The sequence below is a fragment of the Oryzias melastigma genome, linkage group LG13, assembly GCF_002922805.2.
Source record: "Oryzias melastigma strain HK-1 linkage group LG13, ASM292280v2, whole genome shotgun sequence".
Lineage (NCBI taxonomy): Eukaryota > Metazoa > Chordata > Actinopteri > Beloniformes > Adrianichthyidae > Oryzias > Oryzias melastigma.
The window spans coordinates 16,171,840-16,190,003 of record NC_050524.1 but is presented as its reverse complement, the minus strand read 5'-3'; the positions used below and the strand labels follow the sequence as shown (position 1 = coordinate 16,190,003).

The 18,164-nt window shown below is 37.3% G+C and overlaps 2 protein-coding genes across 4 annotated transcripts in view; one reads left to right on the top strand and one right to left on the bottom strand.

Moving 5' to 3' along the window:
• si:dkey-202l22.6 (interferon-induced very large GTPase 1) overlaps positions 1–7,144 on the top strand; it is an 8,050-nt gene extending 906 nt beyond the window's left edge. The window contains exons 1-4 of one of the 2 annotated variants that reach the window (XM_036214881.1): positions 474–758; positions 899–1,038; positions 1,834–6,736; positions 6,874–7,144. In XM_036214881.1, the coding sequence (XP_036070774.1) occupies positions 996–1,038; positions 1,834–6,736; positions 6,874–7,015 (5,088 nt within the window). In that variant the 5' untranslated portion in view covers positions 474–758; positions 899–995 and the 3' untranslated portion in view covers positions 7,016–7,144. Of the gene's footprint in view, positions 1–473; positions 759–898; positions 1,039–1,833; positions 6,737–6,873 lie in introns of those variants that run through there. The other variant, XM_024277471.2, reaches the window with a different exon arrangement.
• Positions 1–18,164, bottom strand: part of LOC112149650 — a 48,131-nt gene that overhangs the window by 5,451 nt on the left and 24,516 nt on the right. The window contains exon 1 of one of the 2 annotated variants that reach the window (XM_024277476.2): positions 17,423–17,515. The exons of the other annotated variant lie outside the window; for it this stretch is intronic. The gene's annotated coding sequence lies outside the window, so the exon portion shown is untranslated. Of the gene's footprint in view, positions 1–17,422; positions 17,516–18,164 lie in introns of those variants that run through there. 2 annotated transcript variants of the gene reach the window in all.

Here is an 18,164-nt window from a genome sequence, read left to right as displayed (position 1 = left end):
CTTGCAAATTAATGACATACAGCATGAAGAGGTTAAACCATTCATCAGTTTGTTGGAGGATAATTAACTGTACAGTAAATTAGCATTTGTCAAACTTTATATAAGTAAACTAATAAAATCCTATTTTATTTATTTTGTTGCAGCCTTAGTTAAAACTTGTGGAACACACAATTTAGAACAGGATTTAAACAAAGAAGTGGAATCTCAAAGGCTAATTGAAAGATAATTGTACAGTAACTCAGAACAAAGAACAACATAGTAGAATAGCGATAAATAATAGTAAGACGCTGGAACTGTGAACAAACAAAGATTCACTCTGCAGCAGCAGATTATTGGCTCACTTAATTATTTTTTAATTGGATTCTCAGGCAATATCTTCTTCATTAACAAGACTATTTCTAACAGAACTACATTGTCTTAAAATATACTGGATTCTGAATTTGATGTAATCATTTTTTAAAGTTAATTACATAGTAATCTATTCTTTTTTCAATGATGTTTTGCAAGGAACAATACTCAAGTCTAAAAAGCTGATAGAAGATAGGCGCTTCATTGTTTGGTGACATGTTGCCTGACTACAATCTGCAAGCCTCGCTGTGAAGAGGCTCTTGATCAGCACATCAGGTTCAGATTATTACAGATAAGAGTCTCACCAAGGAAAAAGAAAGACAGCTACAGATAGTCTTGCTTCAATGAAACATTGAAGACAGTCCAGAAAAACCAGACCACCTCATGCTTTTATGAAGGCTTTTTCACAAGTCAGTTAAATCTGTTTATTCTGAGAAAACTATTTCTCATTGTGCAAATTTCATGTGTACATTCTTTGAGTTATTAACTTTCGTGCTTCTTGTGATGCCTCTTGTGTTTTTGTGAACTAATAATTTATTTTTAATTACAGATTTGCATTCGTTCTTGTTACCCATGGTTCTGTCATTGACCAGGACAGAAGGAGAAGTGCGTAACACCAAGAAAAGAGCCACTCAGAGGGATTTATAATGTCACTCAAGCTTCCCAGGAGGATAAGCAGCAAGAAGAAAAGTATGTTTATTTCTTGGTTGTGTTCCTTTTAAAAAAAATTGAAGACAAAAATATAGTTTTGTTTCTTAGTAATTTGTGTGTTCCTTGATTTCAGAAATAACTCCAACAATTTACCCCAAACTCCAAAACACTTGTACACCGTGTTATTTTTGCTTGATTTCTTACAAATACACAAAAAGACTTCAAGTTTCTGAATATTTATTTTCATTTGCAGTGTTCTTACTCATGTTTCTCCTTATTTCCTGCTGCAAACGTTAATGATGTGATTGACTGTGCTAAAATACTAAAAAAATATATATTAAACTGAAAAAAAATAAAACAAAAGCTCTGACACATTTTTTTCTAGGCTATCTCATCCTGCTATAAACAACAACGTGAATGTATTTGTGCTTCTTATTTCAAAAGGCTCTAAAATACAGCAAAGTAAACCATTCAGAACTGGAGAGGTTTGTTTAGATGGAAAAACAACAATAATGACCATTTATATTTGTTTATCCATTAATTTTAACTGGTTTGGTGGCAGTTACTGTAAATCCTGGCAGTAATGATTGCAGGGGAAAGTGTGTGGCTGTGAGCCTGAACTCATTAAATGACTGTTTGTTGCTTTTGTTCCTGAAATAAAATATTTCATTCTCTAAAATGTTGCATGTGAGAACAAGAAATTTGATTTATGTCATAATCATGTGCCACAATTATTTAAAAAATACATTGAGAACTGCTGTTACTTTAAAGTTTATTTATTATTTTTAATTAAAAAGACATGATGAATATGTCACCTGCTTCTTTTTTTAATAGGACCTCCAAAAGACAATGCCCAAGAAGAGATTCTACGCAAGCTTGGCTTGGAGGCCTACTCTACTACACCACTTGATCCAGCATCTATGCTAGATATCTACACATGGAATCTGGAAAATCAAGCTCCGGAAGAACTTAAAGACCTACCAAAAGTTTTCCTGCAACGTCTTTGGTTGCTTAACCAAGATGCCAGAACTCCTTGTGTCCAACCAAGAAATGATGCTCCAAACATAGACTTCAAATCAGCAGAGGACATGCTTAGTGGTATTGGCGAAGACAGCCAGAGCATCATCAATCCCCTTGATCTGGTCACATCTGTGTTTATGTCTTCTAACCCTTTTCTTCAGCAGGAGATAGCTGTTCACATGATGCAATGCCAGTTTGCTGTCCCGCTGGTCCTACCAAACATTGATCCAGAAAAATCAGGCAAGTTCCTCTTGTGGCCTTTAAGAGGTGTTACCAGCAAATGGAAGTCTCACTCTCTGGAAACAATTGGAAGAGTGCATGAAGCTCATTTGGCAACCACAGACATGCCAACTTTTTCATGTGTGAAACTTGGACATCTTGGTGTTTCAAAGTCTCAGGTGCTGAACCATGTTCTGAATGGGCGCAAATTTTCCAGTGAAACATTTGTCCACAGGGGCATGAACGGAGCGCAGATGCCCCGAAGACTCTCCAATGGTCTTGTTGAAATTGGGTGGTATGTGCCATGTGGAGAAGCTCATGACGTCTTCCCTGTCCCAGTTGCAATCTCTAACCTACGTGGTAATGCCAGCGCCCACGAAAAATGCCTTCAACTTCTATGTAAAGCATCTTCAGTTTTAGTTGTTTTCTGTGGCAATCTTCAGGAAAAGGAGAAACAGCTTCTTGTGACCTGCAAAGAAATGGCAAGTAAGCTCATCTTAATTGACTTCTCAGATACAGAAATATCAGATAATAGGGCTGCTGAGTTTGTGAAACTTCCAAGAGAGTCTGTCCTTCCTGCCAGCACTTTGCGTGAGAAGGAAGTTGCAACTAAACTTTCTGAAATGCTGAAGGAATTCCTACCAGACAGTCTGAAACTTGTAACTCTTGAAGCAGCAGCAACATTTGCATCAGAGTTAGATATGAATGTGGATGAAGGTCCTGCTTGCAGAAAGGCAATGGCTGCTGTGGAAGAGGTCTTGAAAGGTTTTGATGAAGGATCAGAAAAATTTCAGATGAAACAACTTCCCTTGCAGGGCGCTCTGTGGTCCAAACTGTCAGAACTAGATAAGGAGGAGAGCAAACAAAGAAAAAGAGGAAATGAACCTGATCCTATATTACAAAAAGAAAAAAAGGATGTCCTCACATCCTTGAACAACTACAAAATGACCCCAGCTATGAAAATCTTCACTGATTCTCTTTTCACCACTGATAAAATGGAGAGAGCATATTTTCTTCATTGGCTCAAACTAAAGCTTTATCTGATTCAAGCTGAAAAGCAAGAGTCGCTCACACCGCTTCAAACAAATGATAAAGATAGCACGTCTGAGCACACAGAAGACTCTCAGCGCTGTGCCAATAGCAGTATGGTCGACAATGACAGTTCATGCACAGTTTCATCTTCAGAAGATAAAGACAAAGAACAGTCTAAATATACCAACTTGCAGATGTCTGAGCAACCCAACAGTCCGGTCCAAGATTCATCAGATTCAAGAGAAAATACTCAAGAACTATCATCAGAAGAAAAAGAATCCCTCCACACATCTAGTGAAAGAAACGTCCAAAGTGTAGAACTTGTAGAAAAAGAAACATGTCTTAGTGAACAAAATGACCAATCTGAAAACCAAGCTTCTGCAGATTCAGAACAAACGTCAAACAGTGACAGTGTGCCCCTGCATCAGTCAAAGATTGCGAGTGCACCGACGGATAATTCATCTTCTTCTGCCAAACAAATCAAACACAATATGTCACAGGAAAACTGTGTGTCGTCTTGTTCAGAGACTCTTGCACCTGATTCATTATCACTTGGTGTTGAGAATTTTCTGCGAGAGATGGGCCTAATTTTTGAGCTAACTCACACCGGTCCAAACAGTAAAACTCAAAATGTCTTGCGTCTACCCAGTGCAGCTGCAGACCTTCTTCTCTATGGGGTTCCGCTGGAACTTATGGATGGGAATGCCTCAAACATCCCAAAATGTTGGCTTAGCTGTGTCTTTGCAGAGCTCAAACGCCGTTTACCTCAAGAACAGCTGAGGACCAGAGTCCTGACAAATATCGGGAGACACAATGCAAACCATCAAGATTTTTTCTCCACCCTGTTTGGGGTGAAATTTCCAACAAGGAGAGGGATGTACATTGCTGCCTTGGATGTCCCGATTAATCTTAGACAGGAACTAGGGTGTGACTTTCTGTTTTTGATCAACGTAGTTGGACTTTATTCATCCTCTGCTGATAACAAACATAATAGGCTGATGTATGACAATGAGATGGCCACTGTAGCAACTGCTGTTAGTGATATTTTAATGCTGAACTGCTCTCCTCAGAATGGTAGACAAAATGAAACCCCCTTCGCAGTTATGGTCAACGCTCTTCTGCGCTGCAAAGAATATGGAAGCCTTCCCATTTACCAGCTCCTGGTCCAAGATGAGGGCATTCACAGCAAGTTGCAGACTTTTCAGATGAGACGTGTGTACAATGTGTTAAAAGCCAAGAATAGGGACAAAGAAAGCACTAATGACAATAATCTAAGTACTGCAAATTCTGCCACCTTCGTCAAAGGGCCTCAGCCCAGTATGTTTTTTTCAGAACCAGTTGATATACATTACTCCACGGCAATGTTAAGCCTTAAAGAAGAAATGTTTAAGGCACTGAAGAGATGTGCGACTTCCAAACTCTCAGCCCTGCCCGAGTTTATGAGAGACGTTTGTGCTGTTTGGGAGGCAGTTAAATCAGACTCATTTTCTATTGATCTGCAAGATAAAGACAGTGCACTGGCATTTTCTTTACTCTGCACAGAGTTCTCCCTTTGGGAAGATACTTTACTGGAAAACATGGAAAGCTGGCTAATGGAAGCGACCAAGAAAATCTTTGCCACAAATGCAAGCACTTTGAACACCGACCAAAATGACGTGTTGAGTTGCTTGAATAATGAAGCCCGAGAGGAAATCAAATCCGAAGTGAACAAAATCAAGCTAAATCTAGAGGCCTATTTAATGAAAGATGACTCTCTCAGAAGAAATGTTGAAATGTTCACTGAAATTCTGATGAGCAACATTGCCAACTTCCAGGACCAGGTAACAAAAGAGATCTTTCAAAAGCTAGAGACTGTAAGTGAGACCCACTGCTCCTCCAGACAGATGAAAAAGTTTGAGAACTTGCTGCAGGAAAAACAAGAGTTCAAGCTACTTGCACTGTCAGAGACGAGCAAGTCAACAAAAATTCTATTTCAAGACGCTGAACTGGAAGAAGAGTTTGAAGTTGTGTGGACTAAGACGCTGTCTAACTTTGACTTTAGACCATCAGAGGCTGATGACATTACTTTTAGAGTGAGAGAGGTTCTCAAGCTGAATCTAATCTCCCGCGGCCTCTATAAGCACCTGAAAAAACTTGATGATGTTGGCAAAAACCAGACTAGTGACTTTCAAATTAATGATGAGCACTTTGGGTACCGCATCAGACTGAAACACATGTTTGAGGACAACAACAAGCAGCAAAGAACAGAGGCTCAGCAGCTGGCGTGCAAAATAAAAGAAGATTACAATCAATTTGTAGCTCACAAATGTAGTTTACCTGCAGACTTCTCTGACAGCTACATAGAGGAACTGCTCGAAAATGTTGAAAAGGCTCTACAGGAAAAATCTATGGAAATAAGATCAGTATTTGAAGTGGATCTGAAAATTTATCTCTGCAATGCTGCATGTCAAGATTTTCAAAAACTGCACGACCGCTTTGCTAAGGATCGAGAGCTTTTAAGTTATGTCTCCGAAACAAAGAGCAAGTGCCAGGCTGAGTTCATCTACAACTTCAGAAAAAGGGACCAGTGTCAGAGAATCGCTGAAGCATTTGTCTCTATGGTCATCAAACCCACAGTGTTGGACTACATTTATAGACCACTGGGGATGCACATTGTGGAGGAGATTAAAGAGAAATCCAAAGAATGTCAGTCTCCTCAAGCTTTTCACAAAAGCTTGCTGGAAGAATTGGTTAAAGAGGATGATTTTGAGAGCTTCAAAGAATATTTGATGTCTTATGACAATTTCAGGCTGAAGAAAATCCAGGAGAAAGTGGTGGCTTACCTGTCTGAATCGAGCGCCTTAGGTAAATGGAGACAGCAGAAACTTGGAGAAATCATTGGAAAAGTTGCAGCAGCTGTGAACCAAACCCCAGAAGTTACGGATGGAGTGCTCAGTGAGACAAAGCCACTTCTGGAGAAGATATGCCTCACTCTAGAGAAAGATGCAGGCGTTTATGTCAGCAGGGCTGCTCTAAACGGACCACTCTTTAGTATCACAACAGAATGGGATCGTTTTTTGAAACATTTAATGGAGCTTCTGGCTTCAATACGGATGGATCTCAGCCAGGAATTTTCCCAAAATGTGGATATCACCCAGCTACTTCACAGCCTTTCAGTTCAGCCTCAGGAATACCTGTTTAACACAGTAAGAAGCTGTGACAACCGCTGTCCTCTGTGCAAAGCCCCCTGTGTGGAAGAGGCACTGGGTCATGGGGTTCACAAGCCTTTGCTCCACTGGCCTATATGTATGCTGCCAATCGACTCCCATTCCCAGTCCTGTGTCAGCTGCTGTGACAACCAGACACCAGGTCACAACAGTGATGCACAAGGAATGTACCACGCATGCAAAGACCTTCAATCTCTTTATCCAAACTGGAGCAACCCACTGGATGACACAAACAGCCAAAATACAAGCGATTACTGGAGGTATGGTACTTTAAATTTTCATGGTTAAGATTAAATATTTTGCAGTGTAGAAGGGATACATGTTTTAAAAGTAGATTTCATGGATTTGTCCACAACAATTCCTGCATAATACAAATAACAGTTTCTTTGATTTGCAGGTACATGCTGGCGAGGTTCAATGAGCAATTGGCAGCACAGTTCCATCAGGAACCAGCGAAGATTCCTGAGGAGTGGAAGAAAATTACTCAGCAGGAGGCCTTAGAGAGTCTGAGGGAGATCGTCCCCACAAGGGAGTGCTGAAAAAAAATAATACAGAAGCCTTTTTAAAACCATTTTGACTGTTTACAATTGATGATGTGATTTATGGAGTGCTGAGAGCTTTTTGTTATTGTTCGCTTCAAGTCAAAATAATACCTAAAAAAAAAAAAACACACAAATTCAACAGGCTAAATGTGTTTGCTGGTTAGTTTTATTTTTCCATTTGCATTTTTTATCCTATTAACACAGATAACTCATTACAGGAAATGAATTCATCTTACAAAATATTGTTTTTAATATTTTTTTTATTCTTTGCAATAACACAAAAGGTAAAACTAGGCATGTATATACTTTCTAAGGCACTGTGTACCTGTGTAACATAAATGAATATGTTTTTTGACATTTTTTTCCCATCACACCATGTTTAATGAATCCTTTACGTACTAGCTAAAATAAATATGTAGTTGGGGTTTTTTGTGCAACACAATAAATAACATGTTAGATAAATATGTTTAACTGCAACGTCAAAAATAATTGAAGTATGAGCACAGTTTCAATAAACAACATATTCTCCAAAAAATATTTCCAGTCATTATTACTAATCTCTCCACTGTATTACCACATATCTAAATGTTTACAAAATATTTGCCAATAAGGGGATCATTATTCTGCAGCGGTAGCATCACTGTGCAGTCATTTTGACTGAATCCATCCATCCGATTTAAGCATTGTTTCCACCTCCATGCTTCACAGTGGGTAATGCAACTCAGACTTCTTCCCTGACCAAACATGGTGAGTGACATTTATATCAAAGGGTTTTATTTTGGTTTTTTTCTGACCATGAGACATTCTCCTAATCCACTTCTCCTAATCCAGATGGTCTCTGGCAAACTTTAGAGGGGTTTGGACATGTGTTGGCTTAAGCAGGAGGACCATTGAACCACTGTGGGATTTGATTCCTTGACAACCTACTGTGCTACTACCAATAGTAACTTTTGTAACTCTGGCCCCTGGTCTCTTCAGGTCATTGATCAGTTCCCTCATATAGTTCTGTTCTGGTTCTTCACCATCCTCAAGATAATGTGTACCCTGTGTTTAATTTCCAAGTAACTGCTTCAACAGTTGATCTATTCTGACCAAACTACTGACTTATTGTAGATTAGATCATTTCAGTTTTGTTCAGGTGTCCTTAGACAGCTCTTTGGTCTTGCCCATGATTGAGAGGTTGCAGTCTGACTGTTAACGGGTGTGAATTAGTGGCTTGTAGTGATGTTTGTTGCTGATAAGCCACTAGCTGTTTCAGTCAGATTTATACATTTATGAACCCTAGATTTTTCAACTACCACTTTTATTTTTATGGGTTCTTCTTTTTTTTCCCCCATCAAATATTTGACAAATAGTTTTTGGCTATCAAATTAAATGTGACAGCTTTGACAAAAAAAAAAAAAAAAAACTTTTCAAAAAGCTTAAATAAATTGCAAACCCTGATTTAGACTTGTAATTTCTAATATCTACTTTCACTGCTTTCCAGGGAAATTAGATCTAATGCATGAGGTAAAGAGTAAGCATGCTCCTATGTTCGCTTCCATAATGCAGAGGACATGAGAGTATCAGTGTCACTCTGGAAATCCCTTCAGTCCACAAAACACCCAAAGCAGCACAACAATTTACGGCATTGACTCATCTGCTTGATAGCAGGCTTGTTTTTATTAAATGGACCCACAGTTGATCCACTTTAATCATAGAAGGATTCATGAGATTTTTCAATTTATTGGAGCCTAACAGAATCTGGCATTTTCTGATGTTTCGTAAAGATTTTAGGATAGTTTTTCAAACTAAGAATCTTTGGTTATTATTTATGTCACCAACCAATAACAGTCAATTATACTCTTTTTTTTTTCTAAGGACAGTCTGTTATTAAGTGCTTTATTTTTCCATTCTATTTTTGCTTTATCAGAGTAGGGGAGTAAAATAAAGCTGTGATGGGTGGGAAGAAAGCAAATGGTTTCAGCTTATAGATTTTTTTTAGATTTTTTTATTCAGGAAAAATACAAACACATTAAAATAAAAAAATTAAAAAGACTTAAATACATGCATTGTATCTGTTATTCTTATTGATTTTTGGCATGACTCGAGAATGCAACCCCTAAAAATTGACATTTAAACTTGTACATGACACAAGACTAATCAAAGTGGCAGTACCCTTCCTTGTAATTTGAGTTGCGCTGTGTTATTTGACGGTAACAAAGTCATGTTTTGTGTCATTACTTTGCTTGTTGTTTGGCAGGGCATGCAATGTTCATTTATCTTGAAACCTAACCATTTCTGGTGTTTTGTCAGCAGCTGTGAAGACAATAGCAGCTCTCAATTTCGTAGAATTTACTCAAGAAAAGAGCCCGAACTGACACTCTCTTTACCATTAGGGACATGGTAAAACGTTTCAAATGACAGCTGCAAGAGTTGCAGCTACTTTAAACGTCTCTTTCTTTCCTTGTGTCTCTGTGAATGCTAATCATATAAACACTCGTGCAGGGCCAAGAAAACAAAAAGAAGATAGACGTGAGAACGATGCAAACAGATGGGCGTAATACTTAAAAAAAAAACAAACAAAAAGTAAAAGCTATGCATGACAACAATAAAAACAAGAACTAGGTAACAAGGAAATAATAGGAAAACAAGAAAACCCACTAACCTCAAAAGTTATATTTAGATATCTCTTTTAATATTTTCAAATTAGACTGAAAAAAGTAAAATATAATCATGGCACTTTACAGACTATATAGTATGTTTATTGCAACTTTATGTTTTTAAGAGCTTAATTTGCTGCTAATGGTAGCTTTGAATAAACTTGTCATTAGTAGATATATTTAAAAGCTTTGCAGGTTTTACTTTTGCTGATGGTCACCGCACTGTTGAGAGAACACCACATCCGCAAAAGGACTTAGAGCCGCTGATGCACATTAATCTGCAATGGCTTTTAAACCATTCTGCTGTGAGAAAGCCTACTCACCAGCGGAAAGCACAGAAGACGGTTGACAGTCTTCCATTTACCTGCAAGGTCAGAACATAAAATGCTAAAAATACACAAAAACAATCCCAATGGTTGCATCACGCAGCGGGGCAGTGAGTCATAACTCAAGAGAGTTACGGAAAGTGTAGGGGAAACCAGGTGGGTCTCTATACAGTCATCCTCCCAGAGAACCGGGGTGGGGGTGGGGGGCGGTGCAGCATGACTTATGATGAAACTTATAACGAAGAGCAAACAAAAACAAAACCATCTTAAAAAAAAAAAATCCACATATTTAATTATCTCAGTAAAAATCGACATGCAATTTGAATCCCCCCCACCCACAGACACACACCCACACATTAAAAGATTGAATGCTAAAACTTGTCTTTGGATTTTCACACTAAAACAAGCAAAATTCCATGTACTCATAACAACGTGTCATGAGGAAAATTCTAAAAAACGATTCGGAAAAAGTCTGATTACCGTTAATCCATTTACACAAAAGAGGACATGTTTAGGCAAGACAGAAAAAAAACGTAATTTGAACGAGTCCCTACCTGTTCACACTACCGTAGACGAAAAAAAAACAGCATGTATGTGTCTCTGTGCTCACTTCAAAGTTGGGACAGGCTCTATATACACTATTACACAGCTATAGTAGCTAAATATGAAACTGTGGACTAGCTATCATTACAGTAATCTAGACCGAACCTTCATTTCAGAGGCTGGGGCTCTTTTCCAGCTGCCTTTTTACATTCAAACATCTGATCACTATTATTGAAAGAGGCATTGTGATTTTAAGAGAGATTGGATCACAGTATTTACAGCTATGATAAAAATAAAAAAACTTTTAAAAGGATTGTTTAGACAGCAAAATCATTTAAGATGTTTTAAGGGACAACAAATGTTTACAGTGAATTATTAAATTTTTTTATGTAAAGTAATGAGTAAAAAAGCACATTATTATCTGAAAATTACACATAAATGAACATAATAGCTATTATAAACCATTCTTTTTTTTTTTGTATCTGAGAGACAGTCATATCCTCAGTGTGATTCACCCTCGAAAAAACACCGCAGACGCACAACCCCTTCTTAAAAATGAAATTAAAAGTAATCCATGCTTGCAGCTGCCTCCACACATCCTGCTTGCGGTTTTACATATGGGAGTGGACAAGTTCACACAAATACATAGATGTCGGAAGCAACGCTGGCTGCACAAGGTGGAGTAAAGAGGAACTTTATCTAACTATTTGGTTGGTAATCGCTTTGCAGGGTGACAGCCTGCAGTCACGCACCAACAGTACTGAGTCTCCAGTGTGCAGCAAAAAGGGGAAAAAAGTCATTTTTGCAGCTGCATGCACTATTCGTTCTCAAACTGCATTTGCAGTTCAATCCACAGGTCTGGCTGGGAGATCCCAGAAAATATGAAAAATTGAACAAATGAAAATAAATAAATAAATATCGCAGTCTGACACCTTACATTGGTTCAAAAGTGACATCAATATTGCAGATAATTCCTTTTAAGCTGTTCAAGGCTCTGACAGATTTTCACCCGGGCTCTGTCGCAAACAGCCAGCCAACTGTCACCACATACTGCCCATGATACTCAGCTCTAACCTTTTCACTCGGTTGAGTGGGAGTGAACAGATTGCCTGATTACACAGAAACAGTAAACCTAAGAATGAGAGGCAAGATTTAAGCACCTGCCAGCTGCTTTTTGTAGCAAACTGAGAAGTATAATATAAAGAATAAAATAATAAAAACTACTTGCTCTCAGGTTAGAAAAATATTTCTTTAAAAAAATATCGCTGAAAAAGGTTTAGTGGGGAGAAAGGAAAATCCTTCTTTCATTAAATGGACACACATAAAGCGCTTTTTGTCTATTCCATCAAGATGCAATTTCTCAAAATAAATTGAAACGTTCCAATAAGGTTTGGTGCAATAAAAAAACATTCCTTTTCAATTTCTACCTTCACAAAATGTGTTCAAAAGGTTAATTCATAGATATTTCAAAGGGTAGATGCGAGACTTGAAGCTTTTACCGAACTACTTCTTTAACTAAATGACAGACAGTAAAAAAAAAAAAGCTAAAACCATAAACCGAGCCAGTGTAGTCTCGTAAATCAGAGGACCTCCCAGACCGCTGATGTGATATTAAGCAAGAACAAACAGCATCTGAACTAACAAGTTTTTGAAGTCAATACAGTGTTTAAACACAATCGATGGTGGGCTCATCTTGTTTGGCACATCACTGTCGCTTTTGTCCCCCGAAGGCTCCCACACCGGCTTGTTAGACAGAAAAACAGCAGAATAAAATAAAAGTCAATAAGTCACTTTATGGGAGGCAAACAACCGCGTTCAGCCCTGTCACAAACCCATGGGAGACCCGGGGATCCAGCAGGCTATCTAAAAATCTGTATTCTGTTCTCCACAGAAATATTTATACTAGTTTGTAATAAAGGCTGGACACATTTATCTATTCATTCAGGGGAGCTTGGATTCATTTTGCTGCTTTTAAGATGTTTTTCATATGTTTCCATGGAGATTTTCGCAAGTGTTCACATAAAAAAAAAAATATTTTAGGAACTAAAGATTGAACATCAGCAGTTTTTGGCAATACCTCCCGAAAGAATTATAGTAATTAAATTAAAAACATTAGATCCTCCTTTATTTTATTACTTCACAGAACAAGAAAAAAACAGACTAAAAATCAGCATGACAGACATGACAGTGCAAATGTATAATCGACAAGATAAAAACGGCTGAGTCAAAGATTTGTTGCATCTTTGGGAGGAAAATAGCATCCAAGCTTGAAATTGAAAAGCAACCGATATGGAAAAATGACTTTTTTTAAAAGGTGCTGCATCACAACAACAACAAAAAAACTATTTACATTAAGTGTATTTTTTTTTATTAAATCTCTTTATTTTTTTACTTTATTTGTGACGTTTTATAGTTCAGTCTAACAATACAAGAAATTTTTGCCAGCTATGCTTGTTCTTGAAATATTCTTTTGAAAAAATTAGAGTAGAAATGCAATTTGGTGAAAAATGTTTCAGATGTTAGTTTCAAGAAGAAATATTCAAATACACTCCAAACATTGTGAGCCTACATTTTTTTAAAGGAATTCATATTTTGCTGGGTCAAATTTTTATTGAGCTACGGTGTTATATCAATTTCCCCACTGTAGGATCAATTAAAGTTCTATTCTGGCTCTTCCTGGCAAAAATCCCACAGTTTCTGGAAACAAAAAAAATATGCATCCTCTACTGGAGTACCACAGGTGATCGTACTGGGTACCATTTCAAAGTCAACCAGTCATATTATTTAAAGCTTTTTTTTCCCAAAGAAACCATATTTTTTAATGTTCTTTCTGTTTTTTCAGATCCTTTGTTTATGACCCAAGAAATGCACTAAAGTAGGTGTGGTCCATATCACCTGAAATAAACAGTTGTTACCTTTTAAGTGTGTTGTATATCTTCCAATAGTAGTCCCAACGTTTATTCCAAAACATTGCTACTCAATTCAAATCCTGAAGACACCCGGCACCGCACATTGTGACATCACAAAGTGAGAACAGCCCCTTCCAAGAAGAGTCTGTGCTGCCAATACAACCCCCAGGCTAACACAAACTCCCACTCTCTCAGAAAAGCTAACATCAAAACACTTTCATTTCATATGCATAACATGCACGTCCATCTTTGCAAAAGTTCTGAGTTTCACTGTCGAGGTCGGTTTTAGGTTGAAGTCATGAAATTTAGGACACCCGCAAGGAGCAAAAGGCGGTGCCTCAGAGATTGAGTTGTCTTACTTGCAGATAGTAAAATGAGCTAATAACTCATATTTCATAAACAATTTGCTCTTTAGTGTAATAAAGATAAATTATTACATGTATGAATATAGTTTACTCAGAAAGGCTGAAGAATAGAACTATCAACCTACCAATCCTTTTTGAGGGACCAATTTTTTGTCATGTAAACCCTTTAGGGGGCTGATGATGATAATGAGATGGAGGTACAAGCAAGTCTGTAAATATACTCTATTATTACATTATTATTTTTATGTTTCTTTCACAAACCAAATCAAACTAAGCCTTATACTTTAAAGAAATGCTCATTTTGGGACAGTTTTCTCAGAAGAAGCCCCGAGCAGGACAGAAAAAAACACCAAGAAAATGATTCAGTCCTGCTATTCCTCTGACTTTGAAGTGTTAAAAAGCAACTCAACCTCTTCACTCAGCTATATATTGGAGTATTAATTAAACTTTTGCGTGTGATTCACAGTTCCTCCAGATTTTTTTCTGTCTCATGCATATATATTAAGCAGAACAGGATTTGCTTTTGGGTGTGGACCCAAAGTGCAAGAATAAACATATTTACTGATGTTTGCTTCCAAAATTAAATCCATATGTTAGCTTTAGAAAAGTGGCCTAAAATTTAAATCCACCAAATAATTTGAAACCTAAGCCAGTTATAAGTTGCTTTAGTCAGCAATAACTTTAGTAATCACAATTATGCGGCTGCTTAACACAAAAGATGCTCTTTTGAATTAAACAAATATATGACCTGAAGAAATAATATATTTAAAGTTTTGGTTCCTTTGCCTCTGGTTTGGTTTTGGAGCTTTAGAAAAGGAGCTGGAGTTTGATTAAAATTAATTTAAGTCTGTAGGTGTGAAAGCATCTCAAGATTAAATACGAAATAACCCTCAACGCTGTGAGGCGTTAGGTTTACTCGCAGCGGCAGTCAGAACAGTAACTTGGAGGGATCTACTATAATACAACATGAAGTCAATCTGATCTGCCGTGACTTTTTGCTATGAAGGTCTTTTAAAGGTATATTTAGAAAGTCTCTGACATTTAGAGAGGCAGACATGCTGCGTTGTTAGACCCTGAAAATATCAATGTTCACAGGTAATCAAAATCATAACTATGACATTCTGGGGAACAATCTGGATTTGTAATGCACTTTGAAGCACAAAAAGCTAAATTATGGCTGGACTGACCATCAGGAAGACAGTGGATTTTAGCCTGATAGCCGGCTTGTTCTGCTCATTGAAGAGGCTGAAAGACCCATTATTACTGTTATTTCCTCTGGACCACAAATATCTCCCTCACATCTTTAAGCAACTCTAAAAAAAAAATAATAAAAATAAGGTGCTTGTTTGCATTATTTCCTATGCAAATGAGAACTTTTTAGAGTTTGAGGGGTTTGTTATTCTGTGTTTGACTTTTAAGATTTATTTTGACGGATGAACTTTCAAAAAACACATATTTCATGTAAATCAAAGACATTCATTTTCCACGAAATTTACTGTTCGAGTTAAAATGCAAATCTAGCAGCAAAAAATAAAAGTTTTCAGACCCATCTTACTGTGGTTTTAGTTATGTTTTAAATAGACCTCAGAAAGCTTCCAGTACAATTGTTTTGTTTTGACTTTTTTCTTTATTTCACATTCCGGTGCTCTTTAAAAACTGTTAGCATAAAATTAAATGTAGAAGTTACTAACTTTACTGTCTCACAGCGTTTTGAGGATAGAATGACAAACAAAATCATTTGTATTCAACAACTACAAGTTCTAACTTAAAGCAGCATCTGAAAAGCAAAATTGTGATGAGCTACATTATTCATTTAACAAAAAAGGATCTAAAAGAAAAATAGTGATAGCAAATACCTGTTTTTTTTTGTTTGTTTTTTTTTTTTACAAAGCCCTGGACATGAGATTAAAAATAAATAAATACATTGTTCTCTCAAATTAGCATTTTATGTGAACAATTTGCTATTTTCTGCACACAAAAAAGTATCTCGTGAGCACAAGATACTATTTGTGTGCACAAAATGCTACGTTTTGAGCACAAAATAGTAATTTGTGTGCACAAATGCCAGTTTGACCTGACAAAAAAAATAACTTGTGTGCATTAATTGATTATTGTTCCCACGAAATGTGTGCAAAAAAGGTAATTTGTATAGATAACAAAATTAACTTGAGTGCACAAAAGGCTAATTTGTGCAGACAAATGCTAATTTGTGGAGACAAAATATTTACTCGTATGCACAAAATGCTAATTTCTGCCGACAAATAAACAACTTGTGCGCATGAATTGATTATTTGTTCCAACGAAATGCTAACTTGTGCACCCATAATGCTATTTTGTCCACATTAAATACTAATGTGTACAAAAATACTAATTTGTGCAGATAAAATAAATTAACTTATGTTCACAAAATGCTCATTTTTGCTGACAAAATAGTAACTTGTGAGCATAAACTATTTATTTGTGCACCCAAAATGCTAACTTGTACGCATAAAATACTAATCCGTGCACAAAAAAAAGTATCTTGTGTGCGCAAGACACTAGTTTTATGCTAACTAGTGCACAAAAATGCTAATAAAGTGCTATTTTTTGGCAACAAAATAGCAATTTATGTGTACAAAATTGAGATAACAATGTATTTATCTTTTGTAATGACATGTCCAGGGTTCTGTTATTTTTAAATGCAATTCTAATTGAAATAATACTGGAAAAGTGTCAGACGTCATTTAAGTAAGCACTGAAAATGTGTTATTGTGTGCGATATATTGTCTGCTTTGCTGTGTCTGACTGAGGCTGAATGAGGAGTGCTTGTGAGCGCAGGTTGAGCTGGGGGGAGTGAGTCTCTTGCGAGACTCTGTTCTTTTTCAACAATGCTATGTGTATATTATGTCCATAGCAGAAATCTCAGCCCCAATGATTTTCTCTGCATCTTTTATGGCTCTTAGAGGGCCCTCCATCTCTTCCTGTGTAGTGTTGCCACACGAGATAGTGATGCTCATCAGGATTCCATGTCTATGAGAGAGGGCGGCAATTCAGACCTGAATCATCACCGAGGACTGAGCTTCAAAGCGGCCGGAATATGCTCTGTAACTGATAACTGCATTGTAATTGCCAATTAGTTTTTATCTTGAACCCATTGTGAAGTGTATACCTCCATATCCATCACAATGGGTTCAAGATGACGTCGCTGGATAATGCTTCATTACTGTTCACTGGATGTTATGCACAAATGATGTGTAAGTTATCAAAAGGCAGATAATTATGTTGCAAGAAAGTGAAGACGAGCTGTCAAAATATCGTCTAACACCTCTTCTTCAAACTCCTGCATTCACGCCCGAGGCTTGCTTATAAAAGAAAGGAAGTGGAGCTGAGCGCAGTTTACCAAGTAACTACTGGAAGCTGCTACAGTTATTTGTGAAGGTTTGATAACATCATAGTCTGACAGTCAGAGCGAAAACAGGCAGCAAAGACAAAACCCTCAAAAGAAACCAATCTGCCGATCGAGCCACACCTCTCTGCTTTTCTTGTTCTTTTTACCTTGTACATGCCATTGTGCACAGAGGCTCGTGTGCAGTTATGTTTATTGTTTCTATGCTTAATATGCATCTGCCTTATCACTCACTTCTTGATCTGTCTATGTGCTCCATCCAGCACTGCAATGTCTCAATGCTGTTTCGTTGTGGTTGGTGCAACGTCATTTCATTCGTTCCTTCATCTCCTATATGGTACAGCAATGAGAAAGAATATGAATGAGTCACAAAAGAATAAATCTTTTTGTTCATCTATTGCTCAACAACTGAGGTTTTACTGTTGGAACAAACCCTCAATGCACTTGAAACTAAACAATAAATTACTTTATAATTAGTTTCATTATGGTCTGTTCCTGGACTAGACAAAAAAGAGAGAAAGAAAACCTGTGTGGATGAGAAAAAAGAGGAAATAGAAGGAAAGGGTGATTGTTGGAGACAAGGAGACGATAGACAACAAAAGTTAAGCTGAAGGCTTAACGTTATCAGTGTCATGGACAACTGTGTTCAGGATTTTTAAGCACAACCACACACAACTACGCACTCAAATATACAACAAATATAACTGTGCTCATATATATAGAATGTCTGCACAAACATCCATGCAGACAACAATACATAGTACATAGGTTACTCACACATACACACTAATACATATTTCACACACCAGGCATGTCTGCATGGATTTTAACTTGTGTTTGTGCAGAGTTGTGGTCAGGCAGTTGTGTCATAGGGAATGTGTGTACAGAAATGCATCAAGATGTTACTGAATGTAAAAATGAAACCGCCTCCAAAGAATCCACTGTGAGCAGTGATGCAGCCAGGATCACCAAGACC